The sequence below is a fragment of the Plectropomus leopardus genome, chromosome 15 (assembly GCF_026936395.1).
Source record: "Plectropomus leopardus strain MGB_pleo_1.0 chromosome 15, ASM2693639v1, whole genome shotgun sequence".
Lineage (NCBI taxonomy): Eukaryota > Metazoa > Chordata > Actinopteri > Perciformes > Serranidae > Plectropomus > Plectropomus leopardus.
In genome coordinates this window covers 25339049-25360105 of record NC_142190.1, presented here as the reverse complement: position 1 = coordinate 25360105, position 21057 = coordinate 25339049, and the positions used below count along the sequence as shown (strand labels likewise).

The window sequence follows — 21057 nt, the reverse complement described above, 5'->3', positions numbered from 1 at the left end:
GGGCAGTGACATTCATAATCTTTATGAGTATCTGCTTTTCACCTGTTGGGTTAATAGGAGAGAGGGTGAATGGGTCGCCGTATTTTTGTTGACCACACTTTCTTTTGATCACTACAATGAGTTGATTCCTTAATAATTACAATTAAATATTATTAATAATAATAAAAGACAGTGACATGACAATAACAATAATAATAATAATCATATATATGTATATATATACATCAGGCCCAGCATCAGCCTCTCAGTGACTTTTAGTTTGTTTCCTGCAGTGGCTGCAGTTAACTACAGTTAATATAAAAATATTGAATATAGGAGCTTTATTTTGGACTCATGAGAAACCAGGTGAACTTGTCCTTGATGATTTGAATATGTTTGTTTCCTGGCAGTACTCATACCACAGAAACCTGGTAATTAAATCATCTGTCAGGATTAAAGCATGAATTATGTGTATATTATATATTTTTTGTGCCCCCCCCTTTCCACTTTTCTCTCTGTTCTTTCTCTCCACCCTCCCATTCTCTCCCATCCCTGACTATCTTTGATCTTCCCATATTCCCAGCCTCTCTTTAGTGTCTCGCCTCTCATCCTCTCCCCCAAGTCTCCCGTCCCCTCCTCCCTCCCTCTCCTCCTCTCTCTTCTTCCCGCCGCCCGTCTCCTCCCGCTGCTCCACTGACCTGGGAGAAGTGTTTCTCTCTCATCTTCACCTCCTCCTCCACCAGCCTCAGCCTGTGGGCCGTCTCATCCTGAAGCCTCCTCTCGGCCTCCTCTCGCCTCCTCCGCTCCTCCTCCAACATCTGCCGCCGAGCCTGCACCTCCCTCTCCTGGGAGCGTCGGGGAGAGGAGAAAGAGGAACAGATGGGGAGAAGAGAAGGGAAAATAACAGGGGCAAAAGGGAGACGGGGAGAATATGTAAATGGTAGGCAAATATTGCAATACAAAGTGAACGACTGTCAGAGGATGCACAGGAGAATTCAAGTCCCAATCCAGGGTTTTGTAAAATATATCCCTTAAGTCTGTATATAGAGGGGGAAGCTTTGCTGATGTAAAATGATCCTTTGCAGCTTTCAGATACTTACATACAGGTCTACTTTGTTTCAACATGTAGCAATAATACAAAGGTAAACAAACTACTTACAACTGCATTTCACCACACCTCGAGCTGAGGGAGCACTCTGATAAACTTTGTATTTTTTTTTATCTATTTAACAGGAGAAACATGAGACTCCTGTAATAGATAAAAAAAGTTACTGTTCATGAACTTTTAGGAGAATATGTTGTATAATTTATCCATATTGCCCAGCCCTGACTTCTTCCTTGGTTGCAAAGTCAGAAACCGAAATATGACTCTTGAGAGTGCGGATTTGTTTTATTTTCACTACTGGAAACAGCTTAAATATGTTGTATTAGTACAGCATTTGTTACACCAGAGGTGAAGCAATATGTTCAGGTTAATCAGTTGAAACTAGGGCTGCAACTGATGATTATTTTCATTTTGATTAATCTGCCAATAATTCTCTTAATTGATCAATAAATGGTTTTATTCATAAAATGTTCATTAGAATATTTCACAGACCATCAAGATGCATTCAAAATTGCTTGTTTCATTAGAAAGACAGCCCCAAACCCAAAGATATTCAGTTTACTATCATATATGACAGAAAAGCAGCACACCTTTACATTTAAAAAGCTGGAACTGACACATTTTTAGCATTTTTTCCTTGAAGAATTACTGAAAGCTCTAGTGTGTGGGATTTAGGGGGACATATTGGCAGAAATGTAATATAATAAAAATGTTTTTTTATGTATAATTATCTTAATAATAAAATAAGAATTCTCATGTTTTTGTCATCTTACAGGATCTGTTTGTATCTAAATAGGGCGTGGGACCCACAGATTGTATAAATCTAGCTGCCTGTTTGTGGCCGTTTTGGAGCCAGAAGTGACCATTTTTGGCTAAGACGATGACGCTGATTGCAGACTGTAGTGACACCTCACAGACAGCTCGACCTCTGCGGATAATTTGGCTTATGGTAAAAACCCCCTGACATTGAACATTGTTGGAATTCTAACCAGGAGTTCAGGCTCGGCACATGGGAGAAGTTTCAATCTGCAGACCTCACCACTATATCGTACTAAATCCCACACACTATTCCTTTAAATGATTAATCGATCATTTAAATAGTTGCTGGTTAATTGTCCAGCTAACTGGTTAATTGACCTATTGTGTTGAAACCTGAAATGAACTTAGAGGAGATGATGTGTAGGATGTGATGTGATATCAGATGATGTCAGTCGTCCTTCACAACACATCTGTGCAGCACTAAAGCTGGGAACTCACTCGGTTCTCCATCAGTCTGGCTTTCTCCTGCTGCGCCTCCTTCAGCATCTTCTCCATCTCCTCTATCCTCTGGGCCTCTAACCCGCAGGCACTACAACACACAGAGGACAAGGAGTGTCTGATGACATAGCTACGACAAAGCTTGGGATGAACAAAGTAAACAGACATGCCTGGAAACCAAACACTGGGAGCAGGAGGAGATGGAGACAAAGGTTTCTGCCGTAAACTGAGTCTTTGAACTCCAAACTTCATCAAACACTGAAAACTTGAAGAGGTTGGCATGGCAACAGCCAGTGTAGTCGTGGAGTCACGGGAGCAGACATGTAACAAAACATGTTGTCACGGGAACAAAGCGCAGTGACCCTTCTCCTGGGAGACGGGGCAGACTTGAGTGTTCCCATGGAAACAGAGCCAATTGCTCATTTTCCAGTCTCTCACCTTTCTGGGGTACAGGCGGAGTTACCGGTGGAGACGCTGGTCTCCATGCTGTCGGAGCTCTCCAGGCTCAGGGTGTCGTACGCTTGGTTGCCACTCGGTGGCGACTGATGATGCAGGATGGAGTGATGGACTGTGGGAGACAGATCTGTGGGAGTGGAGAGGGTGCAGAGACAGCTGTCACAGACTTACAGTGCCCTCTACTGATACTGACAAGTTATTGCTCCTGCATGATTCCAACCAGACCCAGAGTTACTCTAAGTAGACCTGACACACCGGTGATGTACAGTCCAGAAACCCTCCAGTGAGCTAAACAGATGAGATGTGACTGAGGGAGTCAAGTACCTCTGCTCTGCAGAGCCAGCTGCCTCCTGGAGTCCATGTCTAATGGGTTAGACATCTCTCTCAGCATTAACTGTAAACCCTGAAAAACACAAAACACCACAATTTAAATGACGTTGAATTTTTATTTACAATTTACATATGTTAAGGGAATACTTAACCCTCAAAATGACCATTTGTGTATCAGTTAGTCGTGTGTGTTTAGTTCAGTTGAATTCTTGCATGCCTCCACAGGGACTGCATTTCAAAAACAGCAAAACTGTATCAAAACAAACTCGTGCAGTATAATCCAAGTCCAGTCGTATGCTGAGAACTTTTTAAAACACATGCATTTTTGACATTTAAAAAAGCCCTCCGTATTGGAGTCTTGCTTTGAAGAGAGCATAGATAAGTTTCACTGTCAGTTCAGTTTTAAATAGTGAAGTTTTAGCAAAAAAAACCCCATGATTTTATAAATTAGACTTGGATTATAGTGAACGAATTGTGTGAAAGTTTAGAAACAGATGACTGATATACACCATATAGACAAAAGTATTGGGCCACCTAAACATTTCACCCACGGGAGCTTTTATAACATCCCATTCTAAATCCATAGGCATTAACATGGAGTTGGTCCCCCTTTGCAGCTGTTACAGCTTCCACTCTTCTGGGAAGGCTTTCTACAAGATTTTGGAGTGTGTCTGGGAACTTTTGCCCATTCATCCAGATTTATACACCTGAGGCAATGAATGAAACACCTGAATTAAGAGGTGTGGCCTAATACCTTTGTCCACACGGTAGTTTTGCTGTTGTTAAACCTGGTCCCCAATCAAGGAATAAATCAATATGTTTGCGGTTTTCCTTAGAAACGTGAAGAAAAACACATTTTCTTTACGAATTCAAGGTAAAATGGCATACAAATGGTCATTTTGTTGTTGAAATATTTTTTTAAACTAATGTGCTCACCTTTGTGGATGCAGTTTTCTCATGAGCAGCACTGCTGGAGTGAGGCAGTGTGCCTGATGCTGCCTGTCCAACCTCACCCTCTGATTTAGACTTCAGTAGCTGAGAAGAGAAAGACAGATCTGTTCCTTAGTTTCCACATTTGAGGGAAAAGTAGATGTGTGTTTGCTCCTGGGGGGGAAAAAAACACATCTTTTACATTCTTTTTTTTTTAATCTGGAAAATTCTTTCAAAAAACTGAAACGTATTCAATTTATGGTTACTGGCTTGCCGTACACTTCTGGGCAGGGCTGTTAGGTAACCAAGTACATTTACCCAAGAAGTATACAAGTACAATTTTGAGGCACTGGTACTTTGTGTAATATTACATTTTCTGCCAGTCTATACTCCTACTCTTCTAGATTTATTACTTTTTCTGTTACTCACCTCTTCAGCTGGGTTCAACATTGGATGACATTATTTGTCTGTACTGATGCTACAGCACTATGATACATTTAACCTCTCCACTGATGCATATTTGTACTTTTAGTCCATCAGCATGTGTAACAAAACTGGATAAGTTTTCCAACTTAGTTTTATTTTTAAAGGAATTTATGCTATATTTTACTTTGAGCATGCAGGATCAAGAACCCAACTGAAGATTAGACTAATATCAGCATCTCTTAGGGAAACATGTTGCAAAGTCCCTGAAACTACAGAAAAATCACCCTGTCTTGTCTCGTCCACTAGAGGGCCTCCTAGTCATAATGACACAGTTAGTTGAGAAGCTATCGGGTTCAGAAGTTTGAGACTGTGTTGGCAATGTATTTTGCCTATTGTTTGTTGCCTTTTATCAAAATATTGCAAGAAAGAGTGCAGAGTTTACCTGACTGTGTCTGCGTGTGGAAAAAGACTTTGCAGGCAGTGGTGGAGGACATGACTGAGAGTCTCCAGCAGCCATGATGTCCTGGTACCAGCGCTCAAGGTTAAGAGGAGGCAGTGCATTCCTGCTCAGCTCAGGCTGGCTCTGAAGTGATGAAAAGCATGCAGCCAAAGAGGGGAAAGGGGAGCACCGGCATCAGTGACAGAAGCAGCATGAAAGGTAGGAAAATATGAAACAGTCCATGCAGTGATAGAAATTATTCAGCGCATGGCTCACAATGTTGGAAAAACTGAAAAACAGGACCCCACCATTTAGGAAAGAATAACAAACCTGTGCAGAGAGAAAGGAGGGAGGGCCACATGCAGTTGAGTGGCACGAAAAGGTAGATTCAGAGGCAAGTTGGAATGATGGAGTAGAAGAAGAGGTGGAGGGATTGAGTCTCTGCATCCCAAAGATCTGGCTTAACTGACTGACTGTGATGTACTCCTTCACACAGACAACCAGTCACACACAACACACATACATTTTCAGAACAGAGAGGAAGCAGAAAAGAACGTTACAAAGCAGAACCTATACGAAAGATTCTTTGAGATACTGTCAATGTGCGTCGGTGAATTCAGTATTTAGTACAGAGAAAACATATCAGAGAGTATTGCAGAAGGCAGAGTGTCTACCTCACATGGCAGAGCTGGAGCGACAGTGAGGGAGAGGCAGTGGAGAGCAGCAGGGGAGGAAGAGTGAGGTTGCATAGAAGCATTCCCGTACATCTTATAGACATCAGAGAGCCTGAGGTACTCCTGCAGCGACAGCCGAAACACAGTGATAAGAAGGCTGCCAAGAGTTTACACTTGGAAAAGTCATGCAAAGATGCACAAAGCAAACATGTCAATGATGTTTTTGCACCATCTCACACTTCAGTTCTAGAAAGTATAACCACACAATTTGGAAAATGTAAAACGCTGCAGAAACTTTACAGCATACACACTGCAAGCTTGCTGTTGTTTGTCAGTATTTGCTAACACACCATCATGCCCGTTTTCTATCGTAGAAACCGCCGCATTTATTAGCCCATTTGTTAGCTTTTCTTACAAAGAGGCCTTTGTGGAGATTTACCTCTTGCAGCCTAACAGGACAGGGTTCAGGGGAGGGGATGTGAGAGGAGGAGAAGGAGGCAGAGGAGGGACAGGGGCTACTAGGAGGACCGTCCACAGAGACAAGGTCAGGTTCGCTGATGTGAAGAAAGTCCTGTTTAAAAAGTTCATCAAAAAATCCACTTTGAAGCTGTTGTTTTTTTCCAGACTTCTCCTCCAGCTTATTGTCCACAGACGGGTTTGATATGTTCCTGCTCACCTCTTTCATGTTGTTGTTGGGCTTTGGGAAGCTTCTCCCTCCTGTCAGGGTTTGGTACCTCTTTTCGAGAGCACACAACCTGTCTTGCTCCTTAAAGACAAAAACAGGCACTTTCATAGCTTGCTATGCACCACACTGTGAATTAAGTACATACCCACTGTATATTAAGTATATCAGCGGTGAAAAGCTAACCTTGTGTAGCAGCTGCAGAGTCACTGTTCTGTCTCTAGCCATCCTCTCACAGTCCAGAGCCGCCTGTAACCCCAGCTGCTTCACCTGAGCTTCCATAGCAGCCATCTTTTCCTGCAAACCAACCAGTTTTCTTGAAGCCACGCTGACATATGATCTCATGTTGGTGATCATATTTTACACACTTATATGTGTTTTCTGCTACACACCTTCCTCTTGGCCAGGCTGCAGTGATACTCGGCTCGCTCTTGGAGGAGCTGCGAGCTTTGAGCCTCCTTCTTCTCATCCAGACTGCTCTCCTCCTCCAGCTGGCAGAACTCCAGCTCCTCAAACTGCTTGGTCCCAGACTCCAGAGCTTCAGCTTTCTGTCCACATACAGATATACATGCAGGTTATTCACGCTGTTTGAAATCAATCACTCAGTCAGTGAAGGATAAAGGATAAGGCTAGCAATATTCTACATTTTTCTTATTGTTAACAAAAAAAATCCCATAAAATGTCCAAAACCAACAACGATTAGTGTTAGACTAGTGTTGTTTGTGCATCCAAAGCTCCACTATAATTATTTTCTGTCACCTCTTAAATGTATATTATATCCTCTTAAGGATTGAGGGTTATCTGGAGCCAATCCCAGCTGAAATTGGGTGAAGGTGGGGTACGGCCCGGACTGGTCGCCAGACTATCCCGAGACTAACAGTCATTCAAGGGCATATTCACGCCTAAAGGCAAATTAAAGTTAAATTAATTAACCTAACCTGCATGTCTTTGGACTGTGGGAGGAAGCCAGAGAACCTGGAGAAAACCCACACTGACAAGGGGAGAACATGCACACAGAAGCACCCAAACTGTCCAGCAAGCTCCGCTGAGAACCCCTTTTGCTGTGAGGCAACAGTGCTAACGTTTGCACCACTGTGCCACTCGTGGCCAAAGTTTGATACATCTCATATGCCCCCCGTGACATTTCCCTTCTGTTATGATGAACACAGGCACTGCTGCTGTACTCACTAACATGTATTCATCCATGCTCGAAAATAGTCCCCAGCAGAAGCACTGTTTACTCCTGTTTGAGTAACATTTGCTCAAACCTACTGTGCTCAGTTGTTTTGAAAATCCCAGAGCCTTTAAAAAAAATTAAACTACATTTCTGACCCGCTACATAAGATTTACGTTCTCACTAAGAGTGCCAAAGAAAAGCTGAAGAGGTCATAAAGTATTAAGAGAGAAACAAACGCATTCTTGATTTTGGTGTTTTCATGGGATTTCTTCACAATATGAAAAATATACACAAATGCCAGCCTTATACTTTAATGTCCACGATGAAGCAGCCAAAATCTGACACCATGATATTTGATAATAATCTGCCTGTAAACATGAAGTGTGCGTATGTGACTGGAACCATTCATGGTAAAAAGACATGCAAAGCTGTTAATGACATTATTAATGATTACTAATTGCCTTTGGTATTTCAAGCATTGAGAATAAGGGGAAAGCAGAGATTAAGCAGCAGCGTAAAAATCGCTGCTGGAGCAGCAAAAGCATAGCTAACTGTAAAATGACACATATAACCCTATATGTTTAGATAATGAAGCAGAAAAGGAAGAAATGCACAGTCTGCAGATTTATGAGTAGCTCTGAGTGCTTCAAAACAGAGTCAGTGTTACGTCTGCAGCCGGTTCTGTTCAGAGCTGTGGTATTCGGTATATTATAACTCACTGTTGCCAGCCAGTGGGCTGCGTGAGAACACTGACCCTGCTGAGCTGCTCCTGTAACTGTTCCCTTTGAGACAAGGGGCACTTATCAAACTGCCTCTTCAGCTCATTGTACTCATTCCTCTGCTTTTCCAGGACCCTCCGCTCAGCCGACACATTAGCCCTCCCCTAAAAACACATAGAAACACACACACATACGCACGATTGGGACCGCATCCACACACACACCAACCCAGGGAGAAACAAAAATAAAAAAAAAATCACACACAACTCAAATCCATGCAGGCAAGCTTTAAAGCTAACAGGCAGTTAAAGTATTAGAGGAAAGAAGCAGAGGTTAGGTTGGCAGGTGCGTTAAGGATCGCAGTGCTTCACACATTTGTTAAAATAGGAGAAGAATTGAAATATGTGCACATCTGAATCAACATTTTAGTGTTCACATCCAGCTAAAAGCCTAACACGTGAGGAAGATTTCAGCTGTTGTTGGGTTTTTTTTTGTCTTTTTAAACACAAAAACTGTTTGACACTTCAGAGAAAAGACAGTTTGTACTTTGTGTTTTAGGACAGACAGTTATTAAATAAGCAGTGCATGTCAGTGGAGATCTGGTATCTAGACTGCACATTCAGGAAGGTGTGAGTTTTTATACAGTCAGACGTCCAAGAACATTCACGTGCAAACTGTATGTAGAAGACCAACAGCTTTGAGCAAACGACAGCATTTATGTCATCGTGTCCTTTTGTCCCATGTGCCCACCTTCTCCTTTCCTTTCTGGGTGGCCTTGTCCAGCTGGCTGAGTTTGAGCTGCAGCTGAGAGATGATTTCATTCTCAGCCTCCACCTGCTCCTGCTCTGCCCGCCTCTCTGCCTGCAGCAGGGCTTGCTCCATCTCCACCTAAAGACAAATGTGGAGTCAGAGTCTGCGAACCGCAAAGTACAGTCGAGCTAAATAAATACTTCAAGGTGAAACAGCTGCCATTCCTCTCACTATAAGAGTCGATCTAAAAGCGTACAAGCTATAATGTCTTTAATGCGTGTGTGTGTGTGTGTGTTGACCTCCTGTTTGGTCTCTTGTAGCTGCAGCTCCAGTTCACTGACTCGATGCTTCAAGTCATCAACCCTGGCCAAGATCCTGCTCCTCTCCTCCTCCAGGTAGACCTGCTCCTGACCGGCTAACAGCTCTTCACACTGAGGGCGCATAATAAATATTTAGGCGCCTGGACTGATGACAAATTCACATTCAAACCTCATATTGATGCACTAACAAAGCAAAATCAAAAGTCCTAGATTATGGTGATGTGATTTATCAACATGCATCAACTTCCACTCTTGCGCCCCTAAATGCTGTCTACCATTCAGCCCTTAGATTTAAAACTGGAGACAGCTATGGATCCCATCACTGTTTTCTCTTTAAAAAGTGGATTGGTCTTCTTTTTCCAGTCAAAGAGACCAGCATTTGTTTTTATTTTAACATAAAGGGCTGCTTGAAAAGTTGCCGTCTTATTTGACATCAGTTATTGACAGGAGAGCTGGAAACCATGAACCATGGAAACCCACGCTCACTGGGCTTGTTAATGCTGCAGGTTCCTAGAACTATCACTGATTTTGGAAAGAGTGTTTTTAGATTCTCTGCACTGCACACATGAAATGAATATCAGTGTCAGCAGAAGCTTTATACTCTGCTTTCAATGGGTCAATTAAAAAATCTAATCAAAATCCTGACAGATTTTGTCACTTGTTTTAATTGACTTATATGTATTTTGATTTATAATTTTTTAAAAATTATTTTACATTATTTTATTTACAATAACTGATATTGTACATGTTAAATTGGTAGTTTTATTTCTTTATTATGTACTCAGGTCTCACTTGAAAATGAGATCTTGATCTCGGTGGGACCTGATTAAATAAAGGTTTATAAATATATATATATATATATATCTGTGTGTGTGTGTGTGTGTGTGTGTGTGTGTATCGATGTTTGATTATAGATTTCTAATCAAACAAAAACATAAATCATGCCTGTATGTATGTGTTTATTACCTCTTGATGTGTGCTCTCTGTGCTGCTTGACTCCTCTCTCTGTGTTTCCTCGTCGTTCTCTCCCCCCCGCTGGGCTCTGTCCTGAAGGGACATCCCCCCCGCTGTGTCCGAGCAGGTCCCCGTAGCGCCCCCCAGCAGCCCGCTCCTCACCACCTCGGCCAGCTCTGCAGCACTGTCCTCGTGATTATAGTCCGCACACAGATTGAGGATGGTCTCCAGCCTCTGTCGCTCCTGCAGAAGAGATGTGACACGTAAGTGAGCCTGTCCCACATTATAGGTCAGATTGCAGATTAGCTGCAAGAGTCCTTGTGTGACATTGTCCCATTTAGGCAGCTGTCCCTCAGCCACTGGCACGGGACAACTGTAACCCGATAGCAGGAAGGCCGAAGCTGATGTAGTTTGTCTCTCGGGAGGGGGTTTATAGTAAAACATGTCAGAGCTGGAGCTGTTTATGAGATCAGAATTTTACAGACTTTTATAACTCAAAGAACAAAAAATGGAAGACGCTGGTGAGTTTTGGCTGCTGGGATTACTCTGCAACAGTTTTTACTCTCCGATCATATTGCTCTTCTTTTACATTCTTATTTTTTTTGTTCCTCATTGTGTTTTGTTTCTTATGCCACATGGTTCTAGCTTGTGGCGAGGCTGTTGTCTCTCATCACTCCAAACAATGGGATGCTTTCTTTAATCTCATCAAAATAACAGAATGTGAAACAATAATTAGGAATCTGGTGAGACTGGGAACAATTGTGCCTGATGTGCTTCTTCCTGCAGTATTGTTTTATTATTTCCACAACCAACAGCCATTTTTGTCTGGCATTTAAATTATTCAGGCTGTTAAAATAACCACATAAGCTCTGTCAGCACTGACTTTAACTGCAAGATTTACACCTCAGACAGTTGTCTGTGCTGTTTGCACAGTTCAGTTCTTGACTTCAGAGATTTAAACTGGCAAGTTTAAAAGTAAAATATAGACTTAATGATAGAAATATAAACCTATAATGAACCACATATTTGGATTCGACAGCTTTTTGCTTTCTTACCAAGAGTAAGATTAGAAGATCTCACTCTCATGTCTGTGTGTGAAATTTACAGTTACAGCAGATGAGGAGCTCAGCACAAACACTGGAAGTGGGGGGGGACAGCTAGCCCGCTTCCATCTAAAGGTAAGAAAATCGGCCTGCCAACACCTCTGAAGCTCTTTTAATAACATGTTACATCACGTTATTGTATGTTATATCAGCTGGATTTTGTTACGGTAGATATTAGAGCGGTGTTGACCCTCTCATCTAACTCAACACCAAAAAGACTGTTCTATTTTTACTGAGATGTTACAGTTTTTGGCCATTCAAATATTTTTGCATCATGTATTGCCATAGAAATCAATAACCAGAACCTCCCACAAAAATGGAAAATATTTCTGCAAATTTCCTGGTGGAATTGATGCTAAAATTAACTTTTCTATCACATCTTTTCCTCTCTTGCTGTGCCCTTTACGTTTGCAAGTAAGAGATAAAGTGCAGCATGGGATTTTTAAAGAGCAGCAGTATTTGTGTATGTAGGTTGGGTTCAATAAAGTGAGATTAAAAAAAATCCTGCATAGCTGTGCCAACTGTGCTAAGAGAGCAGTGTGCCACATGCAGGGCATTCATTTAACAGAGAGGAAATCCTCTCTTTGTCTCTCTCATCTATAGGCCTACAGCTGATCTTTTTTTGTGTGCTTCTGTTAAGGCTGCTGTACAAACAATCCAAGAATCTATCCAGGAACCCAAACATAATTCATAGCGATCCAGCTAGTTTGCCATTAAATTCTGTGTGGAAATTTCAACACACCTGCAATAGAAAAACAGGAAGCTTAGAGGTCCCCTGATACGATGATGCTATGATGATGATTCAAGAGTAATAATGCAGTGCCCTTCTTAAAGTAGTTCAAAACAGTTTTGACATTTTGGGAACAAGGATTAAATTAGAAGATGGAAGCTTTCATGTCTGAATGTTAAATATGAAGTTAACGTCACAGTCCAAGTTTTACACTTCAGTATGTGCTTGCTTTTGTTTAGTTTTTCTACTAAGCTAACTGTCTCTTGGTGTGAGCTTCAGAGTAAAATCTGTTATTTTTTACACTTTTTGTACAGTTTGAGCAAATGAGATATTGTCCTAATTAGTGGAGGAGGTTTTCTAGCTTCGGGCAGAGCCAGGCTAGCCTTTTGCCTTTGCTCCCAGTCTTTATGCTAAGCTAAGCTAACCGTCCCCTGGCTCTACCTTCAGAGTAAATGGATAGAGCGCTATTAATCTCTGAACTCTTGGGGAGAAAGTACATAGGCTCTCACTTATTCCCCAAAATGTCTTATTGTGCTTTTAACAGCAGCCTTGCATTATCATTCAAGCTTGAAGCTCCATCTGCCTCTACGTGATTTGTCCCTTAGCACGCTGACGAGGTCATAAAGGAACTTATTTCACACAGTTGTTATCTACACTAACATGTGTGCATCCTACACTTAAAAACAAATGATTTGGCTCAACAAAAAAATAACGCAATGGTTTGCATCAATCTTTTTGAGTTATGACAACTTCTAATGAAATCAAGTGTAATAAGCACATTACATTGAGTTAGGGGAATGAGTTTCTCTTGTACAATCGAAGGCATTTTTAAGTCACGCTAACTTTATAACTGATAGAAAAACACAAGCTTATAAGACAGAAAGTAAGAAATGTCCTTCGGTTTGTAGTTGTTTGGCCTGCAGGTCTTGAACACAGCCTTCAATGTCTGAATTTGTCCAGGCATGTTAAGTGGTCAGGGGAGTGGACTTGAAATCCTGAACTGACAGAGGAGAAGTTTAATTATCAAGCAATATAATTACCTTACTACAATTTAAATTTTGTTTTCAATAAATTAACACATAAAATTGAGTTTAGATTTGACACAATATTAAGTTGATGTAATTATCAACATTATTATGTTAACAAAACGTATTAAAATTATGTTGGCAAGGTTTCTCTAGATCAGTAAATTAGAATTTTTATGCTCTGAATCAGGAGGTGGTGAAAGGTCCCCTGAATTACTGTGTATACAGGAACACATATATTTTACAGTATGCATGCAGTAGCCTGAGCCTTAGCATAACCAGGAATCACCCAAAACTTTGAAATGTCAGCCAACACAAAATCTCAATGTAGAGTTACATAAATTGAGTGTTTGGTTGAGCTTAAGGCTTTATTATGGGGTAGTGGTGTAATAAAATAGAATTTGCATGTGGTGGTGTTTAGCTTTCCTTAAACATCATAATATCACTGTCTGGAGTTAATTCCAAATATGCATCACAAGCAAAAACAGTAATCAGCACACCATTGGCACTAGCAAAATCACTTACCTGGTTATGTATTGTTATGGCTTACATTGTTTTCACATACCGGCAGTGATGGATGGAGTATTTAAAAGCCATACTTGAGTAAAAGTACAGACATCTTACCAGGAAATGAATGTAGAAGTTAAAGTCACCTAATAGAATATTACTTGAGTAAAAATGTTAAAATATCTGATATTTACTGTATTCAAGTATCAAAAGTAATTTCATGATGTTAAAATTACTTAAGTATTAAAAGTAAAAGTACAAGTAAATACTGGCTATAAAAAAGCAAGCGATCAGAATTTTGAGTATTATGACATTTACTTCATAACATACCCTACCCTAAAAATTAAGCCTGTAATACACGAAGAAAAACAAGGTCTTTTTTTTTTTTTTACTACTTAAAGGATTTAAAGAACAAAATCCAGTTATTCCTCCCTCCCTTCCTTTCCTGTTTCGTAGTATGTAACTAAAATGCTTAGGGGAAATGTATCGGAGTAAAAATATCCATTTTATTAAGCACATGTTGTGGGGTAAATGTAAAAGTTAAAGTACGGATACTTCCAAAAAATACTCAAGTACTCTAACTAAGTATTATTACTTTGTTACATTACTCCACTGCATACTGTATGACTCAACACAAACGTGCACATGCTGTATCTGCAGCAGTCAAACGCCTATCAGTCCAACTCAGACGCACGTTGTCAGTAACTCTTATTTGTTACCAGAAACCTTTTGGTTCCTGAAATAGTCTGTGAACATGGAGGGCCAGGAACCCCCACCCCCTGCTCTCCCTATGGTCCCTTCAGCTGTCAGAGGCAGGCTGGGGTGGGGGCCGAAGAATGGTGGTGGTGGGAGGGCTGGTGGGTGTGGACTGAGGATGGATAACAAGTATGCAGTCAGTGATCTAGTGTGGGTGCGAATAAAACAGAGCCTTCAGTCCAGCGGTGGCAACTCTGAAAGTAAGAGCCACTCTTCCTTTTGATAAATATAGTGTTGAACAACAACCAGCCGCGCCCTGCGCTCTGGACCTCAAGACTTGTGGAGGAATGTTCACCCAGGGTCGCTCTGGCCACATGGGCCGACGATGCCAGTAATGCTCCGGAGAGATGAGCTAGTGGCTGTATGCCAGGAGATTTAGACAAGATATCTGAATGCAGACACTGCGTCGGCTGTGCCAGCAGGCTCGGCACCTTTGCTTAACTCTTTGAAACCTGAAGCGACGTCACTTTTCTTCAGCTGCTTTTAGACACCTTTCACAAGTAATTAATGCTTTGAACCCTCAGCAAGTTGGTGCAATTTTTTTCAGAAACACTAGAAAAAAGGCAAGGAGCAACCTGATAATAATTGTTGCACTAACTGCAAGAAATGAATAGATTTTTTAAAATGTATTTTAAAGAGGGAAAAATGTCTAGGGAAAAACTATATTTCTAATTATCATAATTACATATTTAAAATTATGTTATAGAATTATTGCAATTTTGAGAATTTATTTTAGGTTATTTCCTTGTTTGTTTTTTTACCTTCTTCTTGTTTCTTTTTTTAATTTTCATTAATTTTTTTAAAAACTAATTTTCTTGTATGTTTTACAATTTTCTTACTTGTTTTGGGCTCATTCATTTCATTCTTTCTCTTCCCATGTTTATGAAAGAAATAAAGCCAATCTGCGTAAGTTTCAAAGGGTTAACTGTCATAATGTCCCTTAAAATCATGGGATTTCTTGCACAGTCTGCAAATAAAAAATGTTTTAAAAGATGTATTAGTAGTTTGTACACCCGGATACAGCTGTGACTCTGCACCTGTCAGCTTGTTTAGATGTTTTTCTCCAAATCGGTCAAAAATGGATTATTGAAGATTTAAGTATATACAAACTCCGCCTGTAAACAGGATATAGGAAAAACTAACAGTCATAGAGGACAAACCAGAGCAGCAAATGTTTTCTTTGACTTCCTGAGCAATGCTCACATCAACATCCAGAATTTGAGCTGAATATATGATGATGAAATGACTTTCTACCCTTATATCTAGTGTGAAGTCACATCTGACGCGCTGATCACTCACCAGTTTCTCCATCTCCTGCTCTCGCAGCCTCTCCTCTCTCTGCCAGCGATGGTATTCCAGCAAGTCGTCCTCATTGTCGCTAATTTCAGAGATGCTGTTCTTGCGTTCGCGAGTATATGGCTTTACAAGACTCTGTTCCTTGCTGGAGGATCCTGTCGTGGTCATACTGGAGGTCTTTCTTTGGTTACGAGGGCTCGCGAGAGGAGACGAACCAGACAGAGAACCCAGGCCAGACCTCAACTGCCTGCCTCCGGGCTCCTTCTCCAGCCCAGAGAGTGGTGGTGGACCCTGGGCATACAGTGCCCTCATGGCTTCTGCTTTTGAAGTAGTAAGTTTGAGGTGGCCTTGGGGACCCTCAGGTTTAACTGGGAAGCTTTGTGAGGCGAGGGAGGAAGCTGAGCCCTGCGATCCTGGAGCCCCTCTGCGGGACATGTAAGGGCTAAGAGGAGGAAGTTCTCTCAAGCTGGTGACACCAGCCGGCTCTGGAGTCCTCATGGGGCTGGGTGATCTCTTCTGCAGGGAAGAGCCTCTTACTCGAGGACTGGATGGAGCTGTTGTGGAAAATTTGACAGGGGATGCTGTGCGACTTCGGTTAGAGTTTTCTTGGCCCTGTCCTGACCCCCTGCTAGGTGATGTTGGGCTTGATCTGGCCTCCGCTCTTTTGTTCCTAAGAAGCTTTGGGCTCTCCTTGGCCCTCTTACCACCACTTGTACCGCTCGGGGCCACAGAGAGTGAGGTCCGTGGATGGGGGACTGGAGCGTGGTTGGTATGAGGGGACCGGGCTGGTACTGGAGGGGTTTTTCTGCCGAGGTTCTGGCTCAGAAGGCTGCTGCTGTTTTCACTAATGGAGTCCTCTGTCGTGGAGCCGTTCCTCCCATTGAGCATGTTTGGAGGAGAGGGCTGATGAATGGGCTGTTTACCAGATCCAGCCTTCAACACCAAAGAGTCCTGGAGGTTCTTTGCTATGTTGTTGATTTTGGAGTCGCCATTGCTTGAAAGAGACTGATGGTTTCCGTTCAGAATGCTCGAGTCTACAAAGGGAGACAGAAACACTTGTGCGTGAGCATTCCTGACGAATAACGGAAGACGACACTCAAAAAGACAGTTGCAAAAACACACATAAACAAACATAGTGGGAGGTATCTGTCCTGTGTCATCTTTGTCCTACTGACATCCAGCACACCTCAGGTCAGTGCTAAGGGGGAAGCCCATAAAAGGACAAACACCTGAACAAATAAATGTCTCAGAGCCTGTGCTCTTCTGGAGCCCATCCCAGCAGTCGGGATGTTGTGCTCCTCAGTTGTGTCGTAATCCTGCAGGGATCTGGAGCTGCTAAATATAAAAGCTGCAGCCGTTTACCTCATTCAGAGCAGATGAAATCAGGGCCGGTCAGGAAAGAGTGGGCCATACACACTGGGCAGGGTGTGGTGGCTCTGACTGTGCTGCTCAGGCACTGACAGCCAAACCAGTAAGGTCAGAGGAGAATGGATTCTAGATATCATCGGCAGCACGAGTTGAAGCAATTACAGGCCAGAATAATATAACATAATCTGAATGTAACTGTAACAAGAAAGGTTACAACAATCCTTTGTCACAATGGGGTCACACCTTGAGCGAAAACCACAGATTTAAATGAACTAGATCACAATGTAGGCCACAGATAATTAGCCCTGAACCAGCTATTTCTGCATCCAGTCAAGGATAATGACCAATGTTTCAGTCAGACAAGACCAACTGTACAGCTGGGGATATGAAAATCGAGAGATGGTAAACTTGGTGAAATGAAAAGTTCAATGTCAAAAGTTCAGTTCTGAGTTTTATATCAAAATATTCAACCAACCAAATGTTAACAGTTATCTTTTATCGTGAATACCGTCATTTTAGTAACAATTTCTTTGGATTAAAACGTGAATAGTCCATACAGCTAATGCACAGCTTTATCACATATGTCATCCTACTCAGAGGCCAAAGTTGTAATTCACCGCAACAGATGTACGATCCTTGCTCAGCAGTGACGGGAACTTATGCAACTTCTTGATTGGTACATTACATTAGTAGGACCCCAACTGTGACTAAATATCTATCAGCCCAAAGCATTTGCTCTGCCCAGAATAGCTACTGAAGAAACTGTTCATACATACCAGCTTATTTCTGGGTCCCTGATTGGTTATCATTACTACCTGCTAGAGCTGAGTGATATAGGCAAAATAAAATATCACAATATTCTTGACCAAATATCTCAATAGTGATATTGCAACAATATTGTAGCAATGGTGTATTCACAAAATATTTACTCATAGATATTTTTGATAAATAATCATCAGTAATGTCTATATAATGACTAAGTGGGTAAAGGCAAATAGAGCAGCTAGAACAGTCTGGTAAGTTCCTCCTTTAAAAGCTACATTACGGTAAACTGATGTCACAGTTTACCGTAATGTAGCTTTTAAAGGAAGGAAAAGACAAGACTTGCAGTATCATGATATCCAAAATGTGAGGTGATATCTAGTCCTCTGTAAGGCTATCAATATAATATCTATATATTGTCCAGCCCTACTAACAGCATCCACGGATTATTAACATAAACTGTATGTTTTTCACAGCTACTGAATCACAGTATGACGTGAAATTATCAAAGTGGGATCTTTACCAGTGGGTTGAGTTCTTGTGGTGCTCCGTCCCTGACTCCCTCCAGGCAGCATGCTCTTCATCCGCAGGGCCTCCTCTGGATGGTTGAAGCGGAAAAAGGCCGACTGACCAAAACACAGCATGCAGCCTGCCGGAGATAAGACCATGTGGGTATGTTAACATCTTTTTCTAACCCTTACACCACAATAAATGTACTGCTACAAACATTTTACTAACTGACTGATACCAGCCATACATTATTTCTGAGGCGGTGTCATTGATGTATTTCTAATGATGTCCTGCTCAACAGCACTTGTGGACTGTTTTGTCTGTAAGATTTAACTAAACAAGCCTTGAATGCGAACCACATTTCAGCCTGATGTGTGGTAAAATAAAGGGATCGAAGAGTGAAAGCAAGGGGTAGTGTGACACAGACGTGGCAAATAACTCAGTATATCTAGTATTGTTCTTTTGACTTGTAGTCATTTAGAGAACTTTTACAATTAGAGGAAGTGTTTTTTCTCTGACATACACAAACTGACTCAGTTTAACTCACATGTAATTAACCAGTAAGCAAAATCATCTCCCTCTCCATTCCCTGCAATTCCAGTGGCTTTCAAGAAGGTCTGATATATTCCCAAAGAGTCACAAGCTGAAGTTTTGTTTCCAGTTCTGAATATTCCACAGGGAGTTAAATATTTTTGTCATCCTTCAAAATAAAGTCAAAGGTCCATTTTGCTGCAATGTTGTTCCTTATGATATAAAATAAGCAGTTTCCTTCATTCCCGGGTTGTTTTTATCAGGATTTTATGACATGGGTCCTTTGAATGAAGCCTGAAGTATTCTTGTTCAGCAGCTGCTGCCTCCACACACACTGGTTGATCACCCGGCTTCAAATGACATTCTGGTGTAGCTGCTGGCTTGGATCCCACATAGAGGGGACTGAGGGGGGCGGGACTGTTGTGCTTTTTTTATGGCAAGTATGCCAGTTACTGGAAGGACATGGGACAGTTTTGTTGTTGTGAAGCTGGACAGTGTTATCATCAAACCTTGCCCTCAGTGACAGCAGAACTCAGTTTATGTATGAGTTTGTAAAACTACAATTCATTTACCATTTCAGTGAGTCATCTGACTGTACATCAGTGTGATATCACAGAGAAGGGAGAGTTACACAAGACTAAGAGTTTATACCTAGAAATTTGAGCTAGCATCAGCACGCTAACAGGCCCTCAGTGACAACGCTAACATGCTCAAGCAGGTTTAATGGTTGCCATCATCAACAACGTAGTTCAGTGTGATGGCATAGATGTGTAGATGGAAATATGGAATATGCCAACCGAGTGATGTTATTGATGTGAGCTTGAGATGATAGTGTACTGTCGAGGATGACACTCATACTCTTAACCTGAGGGGAGGGACAAACTAAAGAGTTATCAATGGTAAGGGAATATTTTGACAAGGTGGATTGGTGCTGATGAGAGAACCTTGGTTTTTTCACTGTTAAATTTAAGAAAGTTGCTGGAGAACCAGGATTTGATTTTCTGTAGGCAATCAGAGAGGGAGGTGGGTGGGAGAGTGGAGTTTAGTTTGGTGGTCAGGTAGAGCTGGGTGTCATCCACATAGCAGTGAAAATGGATGTTAAATGTACAGAAGATATGGCCAAGAGGAAGTAGATAGGTGATAAACAGAAGGGGCCTCGGGACTGAACCATGGGGAACACCGGGATTGACAGGAAATGGCTGGAGTTTGAAGGTTTTGAGTTGAATGGATTGAGTGCAGCCACAGAGATAGGATTTAAACTAAGCAAAGGGTATGTCAGTGATTCCACTAGAGTACATATATAAAGTTAAATTATATAGGTAAGGTTGATTGATATAAGGTGCAAGAAAAACAGCTGTAACACCAAAAATCCTATTATGAAAACAGACAAAAACTTAAGGCTGTGGCAGTGTTACCTTGTGTCAGGCGATAGGGTTTGGTGATGGGAAGGCCATCTACAGAGCACTGGTTCCCACATGGGTACAGGGTGATGCTGCCTGCATGATTTTCAATGTAGCAGTGCTGAGCTGCAATGCCGTGGCCCTGCAGAGGGATATCTGTCTCCCCACTGCCCAGCGTGGTTTTCCCTGTAAACAAGAGAAAACATTTTCTCAGCGTCACTTACAGGAGATCCTCATGGACCTGCTAATACTTCTGTGAAGTATTCTTAGGTTACAGTTCGAAGTATGGGTGTCATCTCAGGGGTCAAGGCCAAATGGGTGGGGTTACAAATGGCATCAGCACGTGATTTAATGTTGAAAAACAGGTGTTAGTCTCAAGAGATGTGCTCAGCCGGGCAGATGAAAGGCATCGCGTCAGAGGAAATTAATATAACCATCAACTATTTCCTGTGTTGTAATTTGATTATCAGTTGTATTTATATTGTTGTCTGAGCGCACAAAACTTCACTTCAACACTGTCTATTCTCGAACAGACGAGATGGAGACATACGGAAAATCCCAGAAGACTTTTCTCATGGGTGCTACTGTCACACCCTTCTCTTCCTCTGTGGTGACTTGGCTGAGTGCAAGACAAATGGTGCAAGAAAAATCACAAGCAAGGGTGTGATTGCAACTGTGGCGCAGTATGAGTAACAACAAGATGGTTAGAAGGTGAGATGTCACCAGTTTTTGTCAATTCATCACTTGTGACAAGTCGTGCCGCTTATTTATTAAAGAACAATTGACTTATTTTAAATCATATGATTATGGAAGTGTATGTATGCTAACAATAGATTACAGATCCTGTAGTCAGTACAGAGATATCAGGGTT

The 21057-nt window shown here is 41.6% G+C and overlaps 2 protein-coding genes and 1 long non-coding RNA gene across 10 annotated transcripts in view; 2 read left to right on the top strand and 1 right to left on the bottom strand.

The window, feature by feature from the left end:
- stk36 (serine/threonine kinase 36 (fused homolog, Drosophila)) overlaps positions 1 to 688 on the top strand; it is a 31525-nt gene extending 30837 nt beyond the window's left edge. Inside the window, exon 22 of the transcript XR_015778955.1 lies at positions 563 to 688. The gene's annotated coding sequence lies outside the window, so the exon portion shown is untranslated. The remainder of the gene's footprint in view (positions 1 to 562) is intronic.
- Positions 1 to 21057, bottom strand: part of LOC121953028 (pleckstrin homology-like domain family B member 1) — a 37210-nt gene that overhangs the window by 7534 nt on the left and 8619 nt on the right. For 3 of the 8 annotated variants that reach the window (XM_042499944.2, XM_042499945.2, XM_042499943.2), the window contains exons 4-22: positions 20202 to 20372; positions 18269 to 18394; positions 15619 to 16649; positions 10211 to 10441; positions 9224 to 9355; positions 8925 to 9062; positions 8210 to 8338; positions 6671 to 6826; positions 6465 to 6575; positions 6273 to 6362; positions 6036 to 6167; positions 5597 to 5719; positions 5253 to 5408; positions 4926 to 5066; positions 4064 to 4162; positions 3122 to 3200; positions 2780 to 2924; positions 2342 to 2432; positions 678 to 824 (exon numbers count right to left, since the gene is read on the bottom strand). In XM_042499944.2, the coding sequence (XP_042355878.2) occupies positions 678 to 824; positions 2342 to 2432; positions 2780 to 2924; positions 3122 to 3200; positions 4064 to 4162; positions 4926 to 5066; positions 5253 to 5408; positions 5597 to 5719; positions 6036 to 6167; positions 6273 to 6362; positions 6465 to 6575; positions 6671 to 6826; positions 8210 to 8338; positions 8925 to 9062; positions 9224 to 9355; positions 10211 to 10441; positions 15619 to 16649; positions 18269 to 18394; positions 20202 to 20372 (3428 nt within the window). Of the gene's footprint in view, positions 1 to 677; positions 825 to 2341; positions 2433 to 2779; positions 2925 to 3121; positions 3201 to 4063; positions 4163 to 4925; positions 5067 to 5252; positions 5409 to 5596; positions 5720 to 6035; positions 6363 to 6464; positions 6576 to 6670; positions 6827 to 8209; positions 8339 to 8924; positions 9063 to 9223; positions 9356 to 10210; positions 10442 to 15618; positions 16650 to 18268; positions 18395 to 18802; positions 19101 to 20201; positions 20373 to 21057 lie in introns of those variants that run through there. The other 5 variants (XM_042499949.2, XM_088088629.1, XM_042499948.2 and 2 more) reach the window with 5 other exon arrangements.
- Positions 18294 to 21057, top strand: part of LOC121952942 (uncharacterized) — a 28220-nt gene continuing 25456 nt past the window's right edge. Inside the window, exons 1-2 of the long non-coding RNA XR_006106470.2 lie at positions 18294 to 18417; positions 20720 to 20897. This is a non-coding gene — a long non-coding RNA (uncharacterized LOC121952942). The remainder of the gene's footprint in view (positions 18418 to 20719; positions 20898 to 21057) is intronic.